The sequence below is a fragment of the Orbilia oligospora genome (genome assembly GCF_000225545.1).
Source record: "Orbilia oligospora ATCC 24927 unplaced genomic scaffold scaffold00176, whole genome shotgun sequence".
NCBI lineage: Eukaryota > Fungi > Ascomycota > Orbiliomycetes > Orbiliales > Orbiliaceae > Orbilia > Orbilia oligospora.
The window spans coordinates 3,580-27,263 of record NW_011645733.1 but is presented as its reverse complement, the minus strand read 5'-3'; the positions used below and the strand labels follow the sequence as shown (position 1 = coordinate 27,263).

General features: G+C 44.3%; 7 protein-coding genes across 7 annotated transcripts; 3 read left to right on the top strand and 4 right to left on the bottom strand.

Annotated features, from left to right (window-relative positions):
• Positions 1 to 861: 861 nt before the first annotated feature.
• AOL_s00176g7 (uncharacterized protein) lies at positions 862 to 2,283 on the top strand (the record flags this gene model as incomplete). Its single annotated transcript, XM_011128143.1, has 1 exon — positions 862 to 2,283. One exon carries the CDS (start codon positions 862 to 864, stop codon positions 2,281 to 2,283), a length of 1,422 nt encoding a protein of 473 aa, XP_011126445.1.
• A 1,291-nt stretch (positions 2,284 to 3,574) lies between these two features.
• AOL_s00176g6 (uncharacterized protein) lies at positions 3,575 to 4,312 on the top strand (the record flags this gene model as incomplete). Its single annotated transcript, XM_011128142.1, has 4 exons — positions 3,575 to 3,606; positions 3,697 to 3,771; positions 3,834 to 4,058; positions 4,189 to 4,312. 4 exons carry the CDS (start codon positions 3,575 to 3,577, stop codon positions 4,310 to 4,312), a joined length of 456 nt encoding a protein of 151 aa, XP_011126444.1.
• Positions 4,313 to 6,572: 2,260 nt separating this feature from the next.
• On the top strand, positions 6,573 to 8,275 carry AOL_s00176g5 (uncharacterized protein; the record flags this gene model as incomplete). Its single annotated transcript, XM_011128141.1, has 4 exons — positions 6,573 to 6,845; positions 6,920 to 6,995; positions 7,050 to 7,355; positions 7,422 to 8,275. 4 exons carry the CDS (start codon positions 6,573 to 6,575, stop codon positions 8,273 to 8,275), a joined length of 1,509 nt encoding a protein of 502 aa, XP_011126443.1.
• A 254-nt stretch (positions 8,276 to 8,529) lies between these two features.
• Positions 8,530 to 10,634, bottom strand: AOL_s00176g4 (uncharacterized protein; the record flags this gene model as incomplete). The annotated part of the gene is made up of 2 exons (XM_011128140.1): positions 8,530 to 9,042; positions 9,096 to 10,634. 2 exons carry the CDS (start codon positions 10,632 to 10,634, stop codon positions 8,530 to 8,532), a joined length of 2,052 nt encoding a protein of 683 aa, XP_011126442.1.
• Positions 10,635 to 11,480: 846 nt separating this feature from the next.
• Positions 11,481 to 13,440, bottom strand: AOL_s00176g3 (uncharacterized protein; the record flags this gene model as incomplete). The annotated part of the gene is made up of 5 exons (XM_011128139.1): positions 11,481 to 11,699; positions 11,789 to 11,920; positions 11,989 to 12,102; positions 12,222 to 13,012; positions 13,071 to 13,440. 5 exons carry the CDS (start codon positions 13,438 to 13,440, stop codon positions 11,481 to 11,483), a joined length of 1,626 nt encoding a protein of 541 aa, XP_011126441.1.
• A 1,036-nt stretch (positions 13,441 to 14,476) lies between these two features.
• AOL_s00176g2 (uncharacterized protein) lies at positions 14,477 to 16,505 on the bottom strand (the record flags this gene model as incomplete). Its single annotated transcript, XM_011128138.1, has 5 exons — positions 14,477 to 14,560; positions 14,624 to 14,755; positions 14,825 to 14,986; positions 15,076 to 15,941; positions 16,070 to 16,505. 5 exons carry the CDS (start codon positions 16,503 to 16,505, stop codon positions 14,477 to 14,479), a joined length of 1,680 nt encoding a protein of 559 aa, XP_011126440.1.
• A 777-nt stretch (positions 16,506 to 17,282) lies between these two features.
• AOL_s00176g1 (uncharacterized protein) lies at positions 17,283 to 19,035 on the bottom strand (the record flags this gene model as incomplete). The annotated part of the gene is made up of 3 exons (XM_011128137.1): positions 17,283 to 18,420; positions 18,493 to 18,625; positions 18,693 to 19,035. The coding sequence occupies 3 exons, from the start codon at positions 19,033 to 19,035 to the stop codon at positions 17,283 to 17,285; spliced, it is 1,614 nt and encodes a 537-aa protein (XP_011126439.1).
• Between the last annotated feature and the right edge of the window lie 4,649 nt (positions 19,036 to 23,684).

The window sequence follows — 23,684 nt, the reverse complement described above, 5'->3', positions numbered from 1 at the left end:
GATGAACATGGCAACACAAAGTCCAAAGGATTGACGATCAAACACTGTTTTTGGTATCTTATTCGGTTGCAGTTTTCTACCTATAGGTTAGCTGTATATGTATGAAATTCATAAAATAATATAATCTATGGCTTTACTCGTGGTTGTTTTGATGACCGGCTAATCAAGCTGTTAGTGCATGTATCAAGCTAGGAAAGTGAAATTGTCGATTAGATATGCAGATATACGTACGTATATACGCTACAGGGCCGAGTATGGAAATACGAAGCGTTCTTGCAGCGCGGGCTAGAATCTTGTGGAATGAGATCTAGGAAATTTTTATTTTGTAGGGCAAGCCTAGCTTAGTAGATTTTGGCACGTGATTATTCGTCGACACTGGAAACCTTGTTTATATTTGCGGCATGCAAGCTTACTATTTTGGAAGATTTTTGTGAGGAATATCCTGTCTGACAATTAGTAATGAAACATAATGATGATGACGGGTGATTTAGTTAATACTAAGTACCTACAAGATTATCCGTTGATTTGATAGAACAGCAACAATGCTATTATTTTATTGATATTAAGTATTTCGACCAAAATGTCTTATACTTTCGCTGTGGGCTCTATTACAGTGTAAGACTAGTAGGTCTACCCTTGAGCTAATGACTGAGGCGGTATTATAGCCATTTAGAACAAAGAACTAGACTCCCCCAAAGCTCTTCTACTCTCATCAGCTCAGCACCCACCCATGACCTTCTACAATATCATTCAACTAAACACCACAAAAGGAGATTAATGCAACCTCTCCTTCTCTCCCTGCAATAAAACTCTCCGCGTCCCTTCATTTACCAAACAGTCCAGTATACTACCGGGTTCACAATGGCTACCCAAGTCGTCTTCCGTCTCCCAGAGTTACTAGGACAAATCCTCTCCTACATAGACCCTCTATTCTTAATCTATCTCCGTAGAGTCTCCACAGCTTTCAACGATGCTATCACCACGTCCAAAAAGGTCCGCTTCTACATAGACGATAATCATATCTACGGTTACAACCCATCAGACGTGTTTCTACGCTCAGAAAGAATCTTCACTCCAGCCGGTCTGCACTTCTTCTCCGGCTTTTGGAAAGAACTGGCACCACACCTTATGCGTATCGAGAAGGGTGCCTCTCGAAACAAAATTCGAATGGATATTAAAACCGGTCGGATTGTACTTCCGTACAAAATCCGAGAATTATACGCGAAATACGAACCTATCATCACAGAGTTTCGAATGATCAATGAGAATGTTCGTGTTAGGGGGTGGGATTTGATCAAGAGCAAACATTGGCGTGAGGTTGATCTTGATACGGCGGAGTATGAAAATATATTTTTGAGGATGGCGAGACATCCGTTGTATAAAGAGTATCTTCCGTTCAGGATTATGGTGGATTTACTCTCGTTTGCTTATGAGTTTGCATTTGATGAGAATCTTGTCGAGCAGAGTGGGGAGCAATCAGGCGCTGGGGCAGTTGATAAATGGAATGTGTTTGCTGGCTTTAAAGTTGATGCGGTGGTTTATGATGAGGAGAGCGAGGAAGAGAGTCAAGATAGTGAGGAGGGGGAAGAGGAGGGAGGGGAAGACAGTACTGGGGAAGTTCAAAGTGAAAATAATGCTGATAAAGAAGAAGGAGGAAAGAAAAACAAAGGAAAAGAAAGCAGTGGAGGAGGAGGAGGTCCTGACAAGGATTCCGATAGAGACTCTAATAAGGGTGACGAGAATACCGATGGAGAAGAAACTGATCTGGAAGAGGGACCAACCGACTCAGACGACTCAGACAGTTGCGACGGAGGTACTAGAGAATTTTGGGCGTTGTTGGGACGTCAAGGTGAGGAGTACCCCGGGCCATGGATGCAACATAAACGTTCAAACTTCGAATACCGTTATGTAGGCGATTATGTTCAGTTTCGAGCACTACGGGAGCGGCGTACAGTACGACGACCCCGGGATGAAGTGGGACGACTTCAATATCCCAAAATCATGGAGCTTACAGATAAAGAGAAGATGATGGACCCAGAGATGTGTGAGAAGAGTGAGAAGATTACAGACGTTTTGAAGTTTGGCGTTATCAAACCATGGGCACTTAAGGTCAAACGCCCACCCGCTGGATTTGGAGGGCGTACAGCAACCCCCGGCGTGGATGATGAGGTACGTTTCGGATCGCGTGACTGGACTGATTCCTCTTTTCGCAAGGGCGAGCCTGACAGCGACACGGTCTCCGAAATCTTATCCCTGGTCCAAGATGGCCTAAATCTGTCTTAGACGGATAGTGGCGCTCAAAAAAAAAAAAATATGTGTTGGTGGGCCTCGAAATGTTAGCAGGTGTTCTGTATCTTTCTTTCCCAAACCTTTGTACGGTAAAGCAATATCAGAACTGAATATTTCATGTTTGTTTTCCTCCGAGATTGTGATTTGCTAAAAATAAAAATAATTGTTGCGAAATCATGCATTCGAATTGGATGTGTGTCATACCCTACTTTTGGGCGTGTTCGAGCTCTGGGTGCCGGTTGGTTTGTTCTCCCGATGCATAGATGATCCGGGCCCCCAAGGTGGCAACTAGTCAAATATGCATACGGGACTATCATCCTGGTACATATTAACCATCATGCTCGAGCCTAGGCTGGTACGCTGGATACAAGATGATGTATACCAAATCTAGGTGCTAATTTTTCGCAAGGTAGACATTAGCACTCCCAGGGATCATCGATAAAATCGCATGAGAGACAGTGTCTTGGGATGTGTTGAGTTTGTTGCATTTTCCTCAACCTCCATAAAAGTGACCGCTGCATCATGGTTCAATGCCAATGATATCTCTAACCTCGAATCCATGATATCTCCACCAATTGAGCTCCAAAATTCGTAAAAAAGTGATAGAATGCAAGAGGAGAAGTATCTGATGATGTTCCAAAAGAAAAAATTGCAAAAAAAGTAACCTGCGTTAGACGCGATTCGCATATGGTCACCCACTATACTACTGAGCGCCCGCTTGGGGGCTTGAGTAAGGCAGAGCGGACGGGATACCCTGTGGTCCACCAGCTATGAACGCAGATATCTATCATGCTAACTGACCTTTATATACTCAAGATACAGTCTCAAAATCATAAAAGATTCTCCCGCCACCACGCAGATAAATCAGCCACATCATGTGACTTGGAGAACTGCCGGCTGATTGGATGCCGTCGTGTAAAGTCCTTGGGGGGCATAGGCCATGTGACAATGACTCTACATTCAATGCCAAAAACCCTGAAAAAGCGCTCACCGAAGTGCAAGTTTTTGTAAGACTCGACATTGACCAATAGATTTCGTATGAAATCAACCCCTCACTTCTTTGTCTGAATTGCTGTCTTGTGAAGCTTTGCTTATGCAACTTGGAGTGGTCTTGGCATTCTCTGAATCACAACTCGCGAGACCATCTCTCAAATCGAACTCATCCTCACATTCTCCAACAAACCATCTTGCTGCTATCACCCAGGGCTTCATTCCACCAAATCCCATCGACTACGCCAAAGCCAACATCCTTTTCTCTTTTCAAAAGTTATCTCTCACTTTCAAAATGTCGACTACCGCTCGTAGACGTTTGATGCGGTAAGCTAGATCCTTGACATCCTCGCCAAAAACCTCCGATCACGCCACCGCCCACGAGAGCTTCAGAATACTGACCTATGCCTGCCACAGCGACTTCAAGCGTATGCAAACCGACCCTCCAGCCGGTGTATCTGCATCTCCTATTGCAGATAATGTTATGACATGGTCGGTCTTCTTTCTCTTCCTCCTAAATACCGTTTGCCTTCAACCACTGATACCCCTTCTAGGAATGCCGTAATCATCGGGCCGGCCGATACCCCCTTCGAAGACGGTACCTTCCGTCTTGTACTTCACTTCGAGGAACAGTATCCAAACAAGCCTCCCACCGTTAAATTCATCAGCCAAATGTTCCACCCGAACGTCTACGCTACAGGAGAGCTGTGTCTCGATATCCTTCAGAATAGATGGAGTCCTACATACGATGTGGCTGCTATATTGACCAGCATTCAGAGGTAATACTCTCTCCCTCCCTTCCTTCCGGTGCCCCGTTTCCGTTGGACGGGCTGGCAGACCGATAACATCCAGCTATCCTATCGGTCACGTGACGGTTTCTTTGCTGACTAATGGTTATTGTATTTATAGTTTGCTTAATGACCCAAACACTTCATCGCCTGCCAATGTCGAAGCCAGCAATCTCTACAAGGATAATTCCCGCGAATACGTCAAGCGAGTTCGTGAGACTGTGGAGAAGAGCTGGGAATCGTAGAGTTGTGTTGTTTGTTTTGAGGCTCAAAATTTGAAGGATCTGATATGATAAGATATGATACGGGGATATGACGACGAATGGAGGAACTTTTATTGCATTTAACGAAGTACCGGGCGGGGATGAAGGGTCAAATGGACGAACTGAGACTAGGAATCGGACATGGGCTTGGTCTTTATCCAATCAGCCGGTCAGTTCCACGTTTTTTTACACTCCCCCTCTCCCCCCACGAAGAGGTGCTCCCAACAATGGTTTGTGTTTCTTACAAGGATTGTTTCTTTGATTTTGTTTCTAGTTCTTTTTAGTTCTTTCTCATAGCGCATCTCTGCTTTTGAACACCCCCCCCTAGCGAATTGTTTATCAAATTTTACAATACCTTTGGATTTGGTCCCCTGCTTTTGCCCTTCAGTGTTTATGATCCCACTTCTGTCGTTTTTGAAAGACCATGGTATATGGCGTATTTATAGTGGAGTTGAACTCTTTTCGGGGATTCAATTGTGGTCAATGTTTATACAGATGCTGCCGATATATATACTATACTATACTACTTTATACTAGATACTCTATACCTCTTAGTCCTAGTGAGATGTGGCGATATATTGGAGGAGGTCGATTGAAGTTTGGCGCTTGGCGCCAAGTTTGGATGTTGCATGGTGCCTTGCAGCGTATAGAGGTGCTCATCAGGGATGATGCATGACATCGTTTGGCTAAACTGTCGTGACTTTGGTGTCACGGAGAAAATAGTATGGATATTCCTTTTATCCATGGCAGGATTTGTGTGTGTGTGACGCGATTTCGCTTTCGGGGCGAGAGGAGGACCGAGGTTATTTGCCGAGACGGTGAAGGGATTGAATTATGGGAGGCGAGATTGATGTCATGGGGGTAAAACGGTCTGGATCACGACTGGTCTGTACTATCTGGCTCTATAAGCTCAGAAGAACGTATATATTTCCCTTAGCATGTGGTTCGTGGATGCTTTGGCTTCATGTATATACTCCCGCTATCGCTTCCACGGTCCGCTTCTAAGCTAGGTTTGCTTCGAATGTATTATCTCAAGACTGCTTAAAGCCAAATCGAATTCCATGTCCGGACCCTTCTACGGTCTCTCCACGAAACGGTCGGATCGAGACTTTAGATCCAAAGTCTATTTGCATGTCAGATCGACCCTAAACAGGCTTAAACGGCTTTTAGCTAACGTTTCAGCAAGTTTCTGGGCACGCCCGTCAACATTCCCGACGGTCCCGGAAAACGGCCAGGATTTTATCGCTTCTTAGCCTTTGTGGTCCACACTTAATCCTAACGACAAACCTTCTCCCGCCTGCCAAACCGTTTCTTCCTATGATTTCAATCACAGAAACGTCGTGAAGGGTTTTTTTTACGATCTTATATTCCGGAGAAAAATTTCGAAAACGTGATATCCTAGATTTTAGCCTGATATTAAACCGTCCCGTCGGACTCCGCCTTTTTCTTCATTTTTTTTTTTCCCCTTCACCGCCCCTCGATTGAATCATCGAAAATAGACGACGTATAGAAAAATATTACCCGAACAGCTACCCCTAGCTGGGTCCAGCCATCGTTTGGTAGCAACACATCGTTGCGAATCCAAAAGCAGGGATACGCTTGTCTTCTTCATATCTACCAGTTCGACAGCCCTCAGGAGTTTATCGGCAGGCTTTGCCGGTTTCGCCATAGGTCCACCTGTAATTTACACGAATACTTTCCTTACAAAGATACTATTACCATGGATTTCCCGGAAAATCAGGTTTTCAGTTCCAATATACTTTCCTTGTACCTTGTTAGCTTTGTTAACCTGCTACGCTACCACCCTCTCAAGTTGTCGATTTTGATTTGATATTGATTTGACATGTTTGTTTTAAGGCTGCAATGATGATCGGAAGTACAAAGCTAGGAGAGGGGGATGCCTGTATCACTTGTGAGTGATTGCCTCGGAAAGGAATGCCTAGATGTTCCTGGGAGCTGGAAGAAGTATTAAATAGAGCCGTCCAGGTCGTAGTTTTTTTTGGTAATCTGTTTCTATTACTTTTAATCTTGATCTTTATAAATAGAGTCGTCTCTTTCCTCATCAACAGGTCTGAGTTATCTACGGCATTTGACCAGCTACCTTCATCGTCGTCGTTCCGTCTTGACCTTTCGTGACAAGGAGGAATTTAAACCTCGGCCTTCTGCTTTGGGCGAATTTCCTCTTCGGGAATACCACATAAACAACACAAACTCACATACATACACATAATATTAATCCAAAATGAAAGTCTCGACTCTCTTAACATGGGGCACGGTCCTCTCCTTGGCCTCCGCACAAACCTGTAATGTTCTGTCATACACTTACGCTGCTCCGGTTATGGCGGCAGGATACCGTTCTCAGCTCGTAGCGACGGGGTTGAGAACTCCGCGTGCGATTGTGTTTGATAGTTCTGGATATCTGTTGGTTGCGGAGCGTGGAGCTGGTATTTCGAGGTTTCAGGTTGGAAGTTGTGGGACATTGTTGAATAGGCAGTTGATTCTTAGTGATACTACGGTACGGTTGCCTAGTTTGAATTTGCTTTTGGGTTTTATATTGTGAAGAGTGCTAATTTTTAAAAATGGTGGTAGTTGAATCACGGTCTTACACTTTCTGCGGATGGAAGGACATTATTTGCCAGTTCGTCGACTACTGCTTTCTCCTGGTGTAAGTTACCATTATTATCCTTCTTTCAGAAATAAATCTGACTTATTATTCTAGCGTACGATCCCTCCTCCGGTGCAACCTCGAACAAACGTACCTTGGTAACAGGTATGGGTGCCGGCCCAAGTGGTCATACAACTCGTACTCTCTACGCCTCTATCAAGAACCCCGATCTTCTCTTGATCTCCTGGGGCTCAGACGGAAACTTTGACTGGGGTGCCTCAAATATCAACAGTGGAAGAAGTCAGATTAGAGGGTATAGCATCAGCCAAGTTTCAAACAATCCTGTTGCGTTTAATCAAGGCGGTACTATCTTCGGTTGGGGTTTGAGGAATAGTGTTGGTATTGGAGAGGATCCTGCTGGTAAGTGCCCCTCTATTTTAATACAATATAGTTGAGATAAAAAGTCGCTAATACGGACAACGGTAGGTGGTATCTGGTCCGTCGAAAACTCTGCCGACAACATCGTCCGCAACGGCCAAGACGTCCATAACAACAACCCAGGCGAAGAACTAAACTACCACGGTCTAGCCACCGATAATTCCCAACGCGGGAACTACGGCTACCCAGAATGTCTCGCAGTCTGGCAAGTCTCCGACCTCCCCAATAACGGGGGTCTCACCACTGGCCGCCAATTCAGTAACATGACGAGCTCAGTAACAGACGCAGTCTGTGCTTCTTCCCGTCAAAACCCACGTATAACATTCCCATCCCATACCGCCCCTCTCGACGTAAAATTCGACGCACAAGGTAATGCGTGGGTTTCCTTCCACGGTTCATGGAACAGGAGCCCCCCGGATGGTTATCGAGTCTCCGTTATTCCCTTCGGAAGTAACAACCAACCGGTCGCAAGCTTTGATTCGATGACGGGGTATCGTGATATCATGACAAACCCGGATAATTCGAGATGTCCAAGCAGTTGTTTTAGACCAACCGGATTGGCATTCGATGCTGCGGGAAGATTGTTCGTTAGCTCCGATTCCACTGGAGAGATTTATTTGATTGAGAATACGAATCCTGTTACGACTACTACTAGCAGGACTACGACGTTGATTACTACTACGAGAACAACTACACCGGTTACGACTACCAGGACGACTACACCTATCACAACTACGAGAACTACTACACCCAGCACAACAGCATCGAGAACCACGACTGCTGGAGCGGCTCAACCAACATGGGGACAATGTGGTGGTATTGGATGGACCGGTCCTACCGAGTGTGTTTCCGGGACTACCTGTAAAGCTTTGAATCCTTACTACTCCCAGTGTCTCGCGTAGATGAGAGTGGATCAGTAGAAGGAAGACTTTGTACATAGGATCTATGTCTTTTTTTGTGTATTATTGTGCGTACTGTATAACGTGTATATAGCCTGATCGGGTTTATGTCAAACAATAAATCGTATTGTTCTTCAATAATACAAAACTACCTGTAAATTCCCAGCGCTAACGTTTAAACCTTCCAAGATAAGAACGCAGAAAGATAATAGCGTCACAACTTAACAATGGTAGAAGAAAGTATTTTTAAAAAAAAATCACAACTTCGCACGAATAACCACGCCTTTCTTCCCACTTCGTTTCCTTTCTTCAAAGTAAGCCCTTACAACTTTTCTCGCCTCGTCTACAACCTTGGCATCTTCCACAGTGGCTGGCACAGCGACAGCTTTATCGATACCTTTACTTCCATTCTCCACCAATTCTCTGAGCACTCTTCGAAGAGTTTTACCACTTCGAGTCTTTGGAATGATGCCGCTACCGCAGATCATGCCGCCTAATGTGGCAATACCACCGATATTCTGCCTGACCAACGCATTGATCTCTTTGAAAAGAGTATCATCGTCCACTTTGATAGCGTGGTGGTGGTGATGGGTTGAAAGTGTAATAAATGCGAATGGAAGGTGCCCCTTTAGGTCGTCGGGGATTCCGACGACTGCGCATTCTGCTACGTCGTCGTGGGAGATAGCGGCTTGTTCGATACTACTGGTGGAAAGACGGTGACCGGCGACATTGAGGATATCGTCGGTACGGGACATGACGTGAATATAGCCCTATTACTACATTAGTTATTGTCCCTGGAATTTTAGTATACTGGGGAACTTACATCTGGATTGATCATTCCGGCATCCCCGGTGTCTAAGAACTTCCGATCGAACCTCTTCATGTAAGAAGAATCAAATCTCTTTCCACCTTCGTCGCCCCATAGGTTTCTGAAACCTGTTGGCCCTAAGGGAGTCTTGATAACAATATTCCCCATAACCCCGGCACTAACCTCTTTTCCGTCATCGTCTACGATTCTGACGTCCCATCCTGGAAGTGGCTTCCCCGCGCTACCCGGCTTAACCGGAAGTATTTTTGCGATCGTCCCATTTTCATCGGGTACATTGGTTAAAAGCCCTGATATCGGAGATCCAGACTCCGTTGACCACCAGTGGTCAATAACATTGCAGTCTGGCGCACCTCGTTTTGCTAGATGTTCTTGGAATAGACTAACAATCTGCGGCTCACTTCTTTCTCCTGCCAAAAACAACATCCGAAGAGATTTTAAATTATATTTATCCATCTCTTCAAGATCTGGATCGACGCGTTTTATTGCCCTTAACGCGGTCGGAGCTGTGAACATAACATTGACCTTATGTTGCGCCACCACCCTCCAGAATGTCCCAGCGTCGGGAGTACCGATCGGTTTCCCCTCAAACAGTACGGTAGTTGCACCGGCAATCAGGGGCGCGTACACAATATATGAATGTCCGACAACCCATCCGATATCCGATGCGGTGAAGATAACGTCCCCGGGGCCTTTAATCCCGAACATTTTATTAATGTAGAACGCGAGCCCGACAGCATGTCCACCGGTTTCACGAACAATACCCTTCGGACTACCGGTAGTTCCAGAGGTATAGATCGTATAATGAGGATCCGAACTATCCATCGGAACGCATTTTGTGAAAACTCTTTTTTTCCTTTGCGTTTCGACCAAGGTGTTCCAATCATACTCGCCTTTGCTCTGGTCGGTGGTAATGTTACACTGCTTTCGGTTGAAATATACAACCTTCTCGGGTTTGTTTACCGCGGTTTGAACAGCTGCTTCGATGAGGGGTTTGTACTCCACCACACCTTTGGTACCCTCAACTCCACAGCTGGCAGTAAGAATGACCTTCGGCTTCGAAGCATCAATTCTTTTGGCGCATTCTGGTGCGCTGAAGCCTCCGAATACAACGTTGTGAATAACCCCAATACGGTTACACGCCAAGATTGCGACTAGGGAGGCGGGAATCATGGGCATGTAAATTAATGCCAGATCACCCTTTTGCAACCCCAATGATGTAAGAGCTCCGGCGAAGAGCTGGACGTCCGTGAGGAGTTGGGAGTAGCTTATCTTTTGAAGGGTAGAAGTTACGGGAGAGTCGTAGATGATAGCTGTGTTGGCGCCATGACCGGCAGATACGTGACGGTCAATGGCATTGTAACAGCAGCTGAGGCGGCCATTTGGGAACCATTGCCAACTGCCGTCTGGCTTGGTTATAAGAGTAGTCGAAGGAGGAGTTTCCCATGTTAGGGAGGCGGCATAGGGGGCCCAGAAGGACGCTGGAGAGGACAGCGACTCAGCGTGGAGGGCATCTTGGGGGTGTGTTGTTGTCATTGTGGTGGTTTACTCGCGAACAAAATTAATCTGTCGTCTCGCGAAGAGGGGGAAAGAGGAAGAAGAAGCATAGCAGAAAAATGAAATACGAATAGGGCGATAGATATTATAAATAGGGAAGTACAACGGATAACAGCCTCGGCAAGAGGAAGGCGAATTTCCCCCAGTCCGACCAAGGCTACCCCGGATTTCGGATGGCTAGCTTGCATGCTATCTGCCAAGTGTGGTAGCTTGTGTATCTGTGCGGCATTCTGCCTCATGTTTATGAAGTTATGCGGCACTCGGGGGTCAGACTATTATCAGCTGCAGCAGTCCGGGCAGACGGCACGAAAATATACCATGGGGGTTCTCAGGGTATGTGAGTAGAGATATCAAGTTATTCTTTGATACTGAGCGGGTATGTATAAGTATAATTGTTCGACGATATCCCATCTGCCCGATTATTATTCTAATGTTTTCGGATCCCACGGCTATGTGATTGTGAGCGGATAAGCCGGTATTAGTTTACCAGGGATGGAACCCGAACTAGCAGCTACGATTTTGTCAGTATAGCTTGGAATCAACATTCATTGAAAAGCATCTCTCATATGATCATGAAAGGGCCGCAAAAAAAGGAGGGTCTGTACAATATGGATCCTAAATGACTTCTCGAAATTGATGATAAACTGAAAGTTGACTCCGCCATGAGTAAATACAAAGATGAAGGCGTAAATACTTCCGAATAAGTCGTGACAAGGGACCAAAATAAGGTAATATGATTAGCGATGTCAATAAAGAACTTGGGAACTCTAGGTAATACCTAGATAAGCGTTAAGAATCTCAAATATATACTATGATGCTGCAATACTAAATGCCGCACATGGCCTTAGAAAACTGAGCCCGACTCGAATACTTTTCAGCCGCCTGTACTGTAATCCCGGGCTCCATAGCTTGAACTATATGATCAACTATCTGCTCGAAGATTTCCTCCGGTAGCCTGCCCATCTTCCCTTGTCGCAATTGATCCACAAGCCAAATTTTTATCTCTCCCTTCTGCTGTGGCGCAACGGTTGTCGTAGTTGGTATCTTTGATGTAGTTAAAAAGGTTAGATTCATACTGAAGCAAGCATATCCTATCTAAACGGATACCCATGCGGTGAATTCATATAACTTACTTCGTATGGATCAGTTGGATCACATAGGTAAAACTTCAGCATCTTCAAGTGACCGGGCCTCTGTCTGTCAACAAGTTTAAACGGTTGTGTCCGGTATTCTAAAATGTTTGGAAAAGCTATAGCTCGGTGCTCCTGTTGCCGGTGAAGTAATTTAGCTCTTGATTTGTTTTCTTTTGAAATATAGCAGGCCTCAGAATTACCTTGATTGGGATTCCGCTTAAATTATGCAAGAATGACATTTTAAATTCGACTTGCACTTCTGTGATATTTTCCCGCTCAATGCAGTATACCCCGGTCGCAACAATCCGCTCATTCTACATTCCATTTAATGTTAGCTATTAGCCCGAGAAGTACTTAATACGAGGGAAATTTCTTGACCTCCTCTATAATATTCAAATCTTCAAACGGAGCAATGAGAGCTCGGGAGACTTACCAGCCTAGCGTTTGTCCGCCAATCTCCTTGTCTATACTCGAAGCCGGTTTCTGGTGATAGGTGTATGCTGGATAACTCAACAAAGACCTTCAATTTTCGCCCTTCCAATCTTAACGCATCGGGCATTGGCGGTGGGGTCCAGATATCCCATCTATCCAGTCTTTCTATATGGCACACCTTCTTACACTTTTTTTTCTTTTCTCGGCATTGAACATGATCCATACAGTGTTCTTCCATATAATCAAAGATACCAGGATCTGAGTCCTCCTCGTGTTCAAAGCGGTCTACTGCTTCCTTCCATTCTTGGAGGTATTCTGCTGTTGGGATAAATTCTAAAAGCTCTATAGCTGGCGCACCTTTGGGTTGGGGTCGTGAGAGATCCGCTAAAACGTGGTTGAACAACGGAACGAAGCAAGTAAATATCTCCCCCAAGATCCTACGCAGTCCTAATTCCTGCTCATCCGATTGAGGGAGGTTATTGATGTATGACAGTACCTTGGTTTGCTTCCCATCTGCGGAGACTTCAAACTCGGTAGGAAGACAACAGAGCTTGTTTGAGTATCCGCGCCAGAAACAATTTATGCCTCGGGGCCTTAGTAGTTCTTCTGGCAGCTCAATGGGCATTGCGTCGGCTATGTTTCTTGTTTTGCCGTATATAACTGGCCATAGTGATGGATTGATGAATTGAACAAAATTTCTGTGTTCGTAATCTTGATATGGAGTATCAAAACCTCCGATTTTATTCGACCTCGTGATACGATTTCCCATAATTCTTTCTAGCGAAGACGTAGCTGTGATTTGCTATTCAGCGTCAATTCCGTATCTCAGAACACCCAAGTGTCGACAAACCTTTAACAAGTTTCTCTCTTAATTCCTCACTAACCATCCCATCCGCCTTCCAAATGCCGCGGATATCCGGTTCCACTTTACATCCTTCAGTTCTCAAAGATTCCACATATTTTCGGCAATTCGATAGTTCCTGCCAGGCGTATTTTACGTCGCTCTCATTCCATGTCCGGTGGTGTAATACTCTGAACACAGAGAATTTATTATCACGCTCCTGCGCTTCCCGGAACCACCTCGCAACGATGGATTTGTCTGCCGCTTGTGTCGTCCAATCAGGTTTATTGAGCGCGGAAACGATAAATGCGCGGTGGTGGTACTTTGGGTATGTGATCAAATCTGGGTTCCAATCACTATCAAGCGGGTGAGGATACATTCTTTATCAAAAAAAAATATGGTTTAACTGGATTGTAAGCTTTGCGATCGAAATTGTTTTGAGAAAACAAGATGATGATAAGGTTATATATGCATAACCACGTAGCTGCAGCGAATTTGCGCAAGTACCCATTCTTCTGCGGCGGACGAGTCATAGCCGAATGCAGTTGTCAGAAAAATCACCGGGGATGGTGTACCGTTAAATACACCCTTAGCTCCCCGCTTTGAGTCTTCACCAAGGTCCGGCCAATAGAAATTTCAACACTGAATCGAATTAACAAAGGATCTGCCTTAAGGATCCAATACCATGACGGTATTTAATATGCAGAATAAGGCCGTGGGAAACCTCAGGTTCGTGAGTCAAAGTACTTTGGGAACACAACAAATCCAACACCTTCTGGAATGCCCCCGCTATTGAGGTTTCGAGGTTCATACCGGTGTAGATGTTCAGCGGCCAGCGGCCAGCGGGTCGAAAAACTTTTATTGATTGAGATCTGAGATATTAATACTACAAAGAAGTTGCCGGTCGGTCGCGATAGGTGTGGGGTGGCCTTGTTGACATGGCCATTGGGGAGCGGGTGGATCGTCGTACGAAAAGAGCGACGACATCCTGTTGTATTTTGCGCGTTGTTTGGTAGATGGATCACATATTAGTATCGTCACCAGATCCATAATATTCACCGGCTAAGATCAATAAATTACTCTCAGAAGCAGGGAGGGGCAAGAAGATATTCTGGTTATTTAATTGAGAGAGGAGTTGTTTGGTTAGCGGCTCAAGCGCTTCGGATCTAGTTAGCGTCCTATCATGAGGCCCTGGCGATATGAACCTATCTGTTCTTCCAGTTCAATTTGAATGCAGTATGATAGAGAGAAGAACGTATGCCCTTAAGGTCGGGAACATTTTAAAGAACAAGTAGGCGGTAATTCCTTGTGGGTGGGATTAAAAGGAGGGAAGTGTTGGGTGAAACGTCGAAAACGATATTTGTGGAAGAACACTCATTGTTCGCTGAAATGTTGAATCGATTGTGTAGCATTTTTTAGTGAGGACCGTTTTGACGTGGTACCGAAGGAGTCGATAGCGTCTCAAGTGTTTGAGGAGCGACGATACGAGTAGTAGGCATCTATTTTAACCTCAATTAGTTACGTTACCAACCACTTGCTGCTGTGTAGCATTCTTCACATACTTCGTGGGCCAGAGAAGGGTCACAAAGGTAAAACGTCAGCATTTTAAGGTGCCCACCCCTCGTTTTGTCAATGATTTCGAATGGCTCTAATTTATGTGGAAGTAGGTTTGGGAAAGCAACTACTCGGTTTTCCTATAGGTTTAGAGGAGTTTCAGCATCTGAAACCCCGATGGAGTGTGCTTCGGAGCTGGCAAATAATACCTTGATGATAGTACTTTCGGATTGATCGACAGCGAAATCGCTACGACCGCAGCGACAAAGTGCATTGAATTCTCGCTTATGGACAGTCACAAAGTTTAATCTTACCTCCGTGATGTTTTCTTGTGCATAACAATATGTTACAACGGCAACGACGCTCTCGTTCTAGTCACCAAACAGTTAGCGTGATGACATCAAGCTTGCTTGAACCATATCACTGGTCTATTTCTTCGCAGTAAGGACACGATAGTTACCAGCTTGCCGAAAATGAACCACTCGGCTGTACCCTTGAAGACTGGGTCCTCCGGTGTTACTTCCACGTTCCTAAAGTGTACAAAGACTCTTAAGTTGCGGCCCCTGAGGTTATGCCCCCCACTAAAGTTTGGAGGGAACCACATATGCTTGAGATCCAGTGGGATCTCACTTTCATGTATCTGGATAACATGGCTCTTATGGCTGATCCCTCCGCAGTCTATTCCGCGGTTCTGGCAGCCGCGGTGGCGCCAGCATAGTGGTTGGGCATCGTCCAAGTAGTCAGCTGTGATCAAGCCACCATTTTGAAATTGTGCCAATATTTCGCGATTCTTTCGGAGGTAATCTTTGACAAGGATGCCCATTGTCGCCTTTTGTGGTTTGACTTCGGAGTCAGGATCTCGGCGAGTGTCGTGAATGCATCCCTGATCTCGTGTTGAGCCTGGCCTAGAGCAAGCCAAATCTCCAAGTACATGCTCGAATAGAACGATAGACTTGGTAAAGATATTTTCTAGGATGGGATAGAAACGCCTCTGTTGATCCGGAGAATCTAGACCGATGATGTACGAGAAGATTTTTGTTGCATCTCCAGCTTCCGAGATTATGAACTCCGAGGCTAACAAGCAACCTTTAGAGAAATACCCATCATAAATTATTCGAGAGCTATCTTCCGCATGCATGTTTTCATATTCGGTGCCGTAGAACCAAATACTATGAGGTATTTGGAGTAGCTCTCCAGTTCTCTGGTCGATAGCCTGACCGTACACTGCTGGCCACTGGCATGGGTCGACAAGATCAGTAACCTGCCCAGTTCCCTCTGATATTGAGGCTTCGCCACGGCCTGGAACGCCTTCAAGCGTAGCAACAGCTAGATTTATCCATGGTGAAAGTCAGTAAGATATGAAAATTACCGGGGGACGGAGATAAAGCTGTGGTATGTATATCTTATAGGGGTGGTGAACCGTTATTTTTGGATAATCTATATGGCTTACTTACCTGCAATCAGCTCTTCCTTGATTTTCGGACTAATAATGTCGTCTCCTCTCCAAACACCATCTATGTCTGGTTCTATTGCAAAACCCCACTCCCTTAATGTCTCAACATATTGTCGATAATTTCCGAGTTCCCTCCACGCGAACTCGATATCACGAGGGGTCCAGGCTAAATGGTACCTGCAATGCTGACGGTAATCATTTGATCGGGTCTTTTCGAGCCACTTGACGAACTTTCTTCGATCACGACTCTTGGCCACCCAATTATTTTTCCTTCGAACGTATGAAGAAAAGTCACGCAGGTTTTTGTCGCGATACGAGTGGATGGTATACGCATTTGAGTGATCGAGTGGATGCGGGTAGAATGAGTAGTAAGACCAGCACAGTCCGCCATTGTACCGGGCAGTTTGGTAGCCATTGGTTGCACGGTATGAGAGCATGATGGATACTACGGATTCGTTTCGGGGGAGTTCGGTCGTTCCAGGGAGCAATGAAAGGTATTGGAGGCTAATAATGGAAATGTAGTGAAGGCTAAGGATAGACTCGCATGGGGTGCTTGGAAGGTGATGATGTTGTTGTGGATGACAGGACGTGTCTTGCTGAAGTGATGGAAGAATAATTTTTTTTTTTTTTTTTTAACTGACAGTGCGACGAATCCATAGACGCCACAAACGCTATCCTCGAGTCGTCTACAAAATCATCTATTCTTACAAACCGGCAGCCATGCTTGTTAAAGCTACAATATTCACATCTACAAACCTCTATATCTAGGAAACATAATATAATCACCATTAATATTAGGGGGAACAGCCCGGGGCTATTCAATGATGATGGTATCAAGAAGATCAGTCGGTCCCTACTCAGGATTGTGGTATACTATACTAGGGCTCCATGATCATTTGGTCCAATCATTATATTTCCCTAAATTTATAGGTATACAACAAAGGTATTGGGGTTTGATACGACCGGAAACTAAAGGTTCTAGTTGAATATCATAGTCTAAGAAAAGTTATCAGTCTACGGCGGGGTAACTGAAGTTATACACCGGATATATCTTTGACGTTAACATCATGCATCATATATCACAACTAATTGAACGAGGGTTAAATTATTTCAGCAATGAAACTTTAGCTCATGGAGTCTCATTAATATTATGTAAAATAGTAGAGGGACATCTCTGAGTGTAAATTAGAAAGAAATCACACCAAAGGAGTTAATCAGTCTATTTTAACGCACTTCCAGCTTCCCCTATTATTGGGATTTCCAGAACCTTTGTAGGTCATCTTCAGAGGATACTTGCAATGGTCCTTTTGCCCAAGAGTCTCTCCCAAAAGACCAACTTTATACCCTCTCAAAGTCTCCGGTGCTTCATTTTGCTCAACCCATTTAACCAAGGACATCAGTGCGCTATTCCCTGCAGGTACACTATCCGCAGCTCCAGGGTACAACTGCACCTGGGAAGGTCCTCCCACATAACCTGCACCCTTTCCTCCTGCACAATGGCCTAGACTAGAGATTGGAAAGAAACGAAAGAATGAATCTAGTCCGGAAGGTGGCAATGTCATATTAAGTGAGACGCTGTTGTAATATCGATATGATGCCTCAGGTGGAATGGCTACATCTGCCAGACCATGATACATCAGGAGCTTATTGCCTGATGCCTGTAGACCACTGAGATCTGATTTATTGGAGTGTGCCCCAGACCAGTCGTTATCGAGCATCAAATCAGCGGTGTCAAGGTTGAACTGGCTGACCAGGTCGTACGAAGGATCATTAAAAACTACGTAGCGTAGAAAGTCTTTGGGACCGCCGCCGACAAAGGGGCCATATTTCAAAAACATTCCTTGACTGGGGATGGCTCCTGGAACAATACCAGGATAGATATATCGTCCATGATTGCCATAAATTGGGGCGTATAGCTTTTTCACGGTTTGAACTTGAGCAAGCGTCAAACATCCATTAAGAAGCCAGGTCTGTCCAGGTCCACAAAGCATAAGTTCAGGGTGAAAGTCGCACTGAGCCGGATTTTCTAGGATTCCATCGAGGACGCCATCGATTCCGTCGCATTGAGCCATCGTGGCAGCATCAACAGCTTCCCATTGAGCCTGGTTGAGGTATGTCGGAGATCCCTCGGTACCAACTGCTTGGGCGTATATGGCTTCGGAGACTTCGATGTTTGGCCAGTAGGCCGCAGGTGCAGCAGCCAGAATACCATCGTATTCGTCGGGGCTGTCTTGAGCCAGCTTGAGAGCTTGACGGCCGCCGGTCGAGCAGCCTATGAAGTAGGATTTATTGAGAGGGGTGTTGTAAAAGTGGTTGGTTGCCGCTTTGCCGGCTTTGGTTGCGACGAGGACGCTAAGTGAAAACGTTAGTACCGAATAGTAGGCGCCTTTGCGGAGTTCGTGATTCAAGATTCAGATTGCTTACGATCTATACACCCAGTCCTTCCAAACTTCAGGGTTACTGAAGCCAGTGGCGACAGGGCCAACATGCCCGGTATCATGGCCGATAGCAGCGAATCCAAGGCCGCTCGCCCAGGCTAGGTCTTCGAACAGGATGCCTGTAACTCCGTTAGAGGCCGTTATATTACTCGACACTATCATTTTAAATAGTAAATGACTACTCACAGCCGCCCCATCCGCTATTTCCATTCATTACCATGCGCTTGCCTTTGTTTTTCCAATCCGTGGGCAGCCATGCTTCCGTAATAACCTGGGAGCTACTGCTCGTTGTTACTTTGAGCTTGACCCTGCAGAAGTTTGCTCTAGCCGTGACTGCCAAAGTGCATGAGTCTGGCAATGGAATTACTGTTCCCTTAAGAACGTATGTTGAGCTAAGGACTTCTGTGTTCTCGTTGGCAAAGCCGGTGGCGAAGTTTACACAGTCGTTAATGAACTTTAAAGGTACGAGGGCCGCTGCCGGCGGAAGAAGGAAGAGCCCTGAGAACGCAACGATTGAAGAAACCTTCATTTTGGCTATGATGAGGCAAGCTATGACTATTCCCCGGGCCTAGTTATCTGATATTGAGGGGAGTAAGGCTTGAAATAACAAGTCCCAGAACATTGATGAGAGAGATATGAACGTTCCATGGCCCCATCTTTATAGTCCATGAATCCGATACTGCGGGAGCTTTGCAATGTGCTTGTCGAGTATTATCAGATTCCCAAAGCAGCGCCGTTTGTTAATTTCCGGGGATGTTTCTGCAGATCATTCGCTAGAAATCCCGCTAACCAGTACGTAGGTTGATGCACGGCTAGTGCGACTTCTGGAATCAGCTATTCGAGACGAGTTCGTATCCCACGGCACAGGCGCCGGCTTCAAGTTGAATAAAGTTTATGAAAGCAGAACAATCGGATGCATTTACATGTACATTCTCTTTGAGCTTCTTCCGTGATTGGCCACCTCTATGCATGGCAAAAGTGGGTGTTGCAGTCTGGAGGCTCGAGATCCGTCCGTGTTTGAGACAAAGTGGGTCCGCCATACTTAATCGAGATAGAGTTTTCGCTAGAGGATTCTCCATATGTGGGGTTTTCGGGGTGGGCCATGTCGATATTACGGTCTGAGCCTAAGATTGGCTGCGAAATTCCATTGTGAAAGGCTCCTCGATAGGGCGGAATACTGTACGATACATAGTTGAGACTGCAGCACCATATGCGGTCTGTGGTCACTTCTGGCGAACGAAGCTTGGAATCTGGTACCGCGGTGTGGTGGGTCGGGTCATGAATATTGACTCCAACATTCACATCCACCCGGGTCTTAACTTTGCGTATGGTATTATATCAGTGTAAGTATTTAGTGACCCTGTTATTCAAACGGATTTAAAATCAATATTGTAAAGCCTCTTAATTTTCTCAAGAATTAACGTAATTAACATATCCACGACCTTGTCATGAGCCGCTCCACTAGTGAAGCCGCTTGCATGTCTTACGAAGTAGACTCTTACACAAAACAAATGTCTATGTCCTAACTAGTACACACCATAAAATCAGAACATAGATGTCTGTAGTCGCAAGAAGCCGATACCCGGTCCATGATTGCTCGATAAGCCTTCGAGATTTTAAATATTTTACACTACATGTGCACGAGTCTCGTTGACGCTACACTAACCAGGTTAGGTTTAGCACGAACTCCCGTGTTGCCAATTTTTTAGGGAAAGACTCGCTGTGTCAGGCAACACATTTCTGACGTTGGATTTCATCTACCCAGGCGAATTTCTTTAGCACTGGTATGCATAGAGGGTATATCAGTCTCGTGGTATAGATCAATCATATCATGCGGGCACAGGGATGTGAAAGCTTGATGAGACTTCGCGACAGCTTGGCCATGGCCATAGCCAGTCAGACTTCCTGTCAGTTCAAAAGTAGCAGAGAATAGATTTAAACCGGACGCGTCGACGACTTCTGCATTTTCGAATACTTAGATTGGCGTATATCAGGATCGATTAGTTCACTTAATAAGAGGTTTAAGCTGTGAAGATCTGTCATAATCAGTAGGATTGACCAGCCGATCCTTGTTGCTCTCAAAGTGCTGTCTCTAAGAATAGAGTTGCTCTCAGAATAGAGTTGCGAGGGGGATTTCAGAGTCACCCCTATGGCCAATCCCCCAGCACCGGTGATGTGTTGCGATAATGATAGTCACCTCCTAACCCCATTTGGGTAATGCAAGCTCCTGCTTGAAAGTTTCCCTCGCCGAGACCCCTCGCCTATAAAAGGACCGGCTCCCCAGCACCCTCTTTCTTCATCAGCTCTCTTCGCCAATTGGCTTAGATCAAGTGTAGTATCTGTTCTTTTCAGTTTAATATCTGAAATGTCGTCCACGTGACGACATCATATATTAATACTATTTTTGAATCTCGACGAAATCCGCTTAGCTTGCTAATGGTTTCTTCACCGTGTCTCCAGTATTGCACTGTCTCTGGAAGATGCGAACTTATTATTTTTCCATGGTTTTCTTCGTGTTATCGAAGCTTCCATAGAAAATATTCTTGCCGTACCTACTATACTTATCATGTGAAACTTGGATTCTTATTATCCTCTACAAGGAGGGTCCGAAGGACCGCGTAAACCCGACGGTCGCGGCCACTCTGGGAATGCTACCGACCTGTCTATAGAACTGTTTGTACGCACTGTGTTAACATGTTGTTATTGTTGTAAAACGAAAAATACCGCGAATTCAGCTGACGAAAGACATCTTCTGGCGATCGACCCAGATCTTTAAAATCTTACCCGTAGGCCTGATAAGAAGGAGTGGTGGAAGAAGAGAGGAAGGTCCACCTGTGATGCAAGAACGCGAAAAGTTAACGTGACCATTCACCACCAGGCAGCAGGCGGGCCGGTGCATGAAGCTCTTTCTTCTCATCAGGTTGGGGCTAGACCAAGACTCCACACGGTGTTGGAAATAAAATCTCTCGTCTTCGATGAATTGAAAAACCGGATAATATAAAATGATTTTCACCCGTTCTGGTCATAATTTCCTTTCATTGCATCATTGTGATAAAGACTCTTGTGCTATATCTATATTTTGTGAGGGACAAACAAAAATGGAACAGAAGTATCCTACCATTATGCTGCTATCCCTACGACTAACCAGGGGCGTCCTTATCACCTTCCGACACCGTAGACCCCTCCTCTAGGTAAAGACATTGTTGCCCGGTCTAGAGTACCAAATTGGATCTGGTAATCCATCCACATCCTCCCGCACGAAAACCCCCCAATCATACATCAGATCAAGGATATACCACGTTTGGAAGTCGCTATACAATCCCCATTAATCTCATCCGCATTTTCGAATTCCTCCGCATCCATTATTTTCCGAAAAAATCGTGATCGATGATATAACGCTTCCCAAATAACAAAAGTTTTATACCGTCGGTAACGATAGTAGATGTATTCCGATCTCCATAGCAAACCAACCTCAGCACCATAGAGTGACCGATGTGAGAGATTCACCGGCCCAGAGAACATTTCCCATTCGAAGGCGGTGTAGAATTTACCCAAAGGACTCCGGCCCCACGCTACAACCGAGGGCTTGCAGCGATCGCGAAGGCGTGCGCATGTATTTTCGATTACTTGAATTCCCAAATCGGTGCATTCTATTCCCGCTTTTCGGAATTGTCGGATCAAGAAAGCGGCTGATGATGGAGATCGAAAGACTTTCTCGACTTTGCGGATAATATTTTGTTCGCCAACTATATTCCCGGATTTCGCTATGGGGGGTTGGTCGCAATTGGTATCAAGCCCGAAGTTTCGAACGACAGTTCGCTGTATTGCAGATAAACCGATCCCGGGACGTTGTATATGCGTAAAAACACGACTCGGGGTCCTCATTAAGGCCCTGAGATGTGCGGAAAGAACAAGAAAAGAGCGGTTAGTGTATGTCATCCAGAAAGTTGATTGGGATGTTAGGATTATAAATTGTAAACTAAATGCTATAGACCAAATCACTAATACTATAGTGCGTCTTCCCGTGTTGTATGCAAAGTCAGAGTGCTTCTTTGTTGCTTTCGGATAACCGAGAAAGAAACAATCTAGTTATACTCAAGTGCTGAGGTATATTAAGTGGGTAAGAGGTAAGTACTTACTTAGGTATTACGTGGGTGACAAAATAAACTTCGGATTCAATATATAAAAAAATATAACAAAATGGGTATTAGGTACTTACTTACACATTCAAAAATATAATAATAATAATAATATTATTAATATTATATTAATGCTGTTGCGGCCCATATTATAGGTTAAATATGCCTAGAAAAGCTACTATCTAGATTATGAAGGCAAAAAATAAACGCAATTTTATATCTTATTTAAACATAAAATTAGTTTATTATTTTAATATTAATAACAAAGTTGTTACTAACGTCCTTCAATAAGTTATCGATAGAATTATATTAACAATTAAAACCAAAAGCTGCTTACGTATTATATTTAACGAAACTATATAATTGCAAATAGAATTAATTAATAATAAAAACTGGAGTATTAAGACTATGATATATAGGAGCATAATAACTAAGCTAAGTATTAAGTGCTATAAGTATATTATTATTAAAACTATAGTTAAAGCTGGAATAATTATATATATAACTATCCAAATCTATTTTTTAAATAACCAAACCAAACAGCAACGTATGAACTAAGTTATACTTATATTAAAAAGATACCTTAAGCTAGAAGACTAATATAAAATCAGATTTAGTAATAAAATATATTTTGGCGTTAATACTAAAAAAAGAATCTAAATATAGCAGTAAATAAAAAAAAATACTTTTTAGATTGTATACACGTTAAAAATGAAAGGCCAACTATAGTTAAACTGTATATTTAAGGGGTTATTAATTATAATTTTAAATTTAAACTAATTTTTTATACTACTAACAATAATAATAGCAAAATATTAAATTTAGTATATATAAATTAAATTCTTAAATCTATAATTTGGTTATAGTTAGAAGTAGGCTATAACTTTGTACTAGAAGAGGATAATAATAGTAAGTATAATACTAAACATACTAGCAAAGCTATTAGGTGGAAAGAAGCCAATAACTTACGTTATTACTAAAATTGTAGTTAGTCTCCTAACTTATTACCTATTGAGAACGCTTAGCAGGCTCCCAAAGC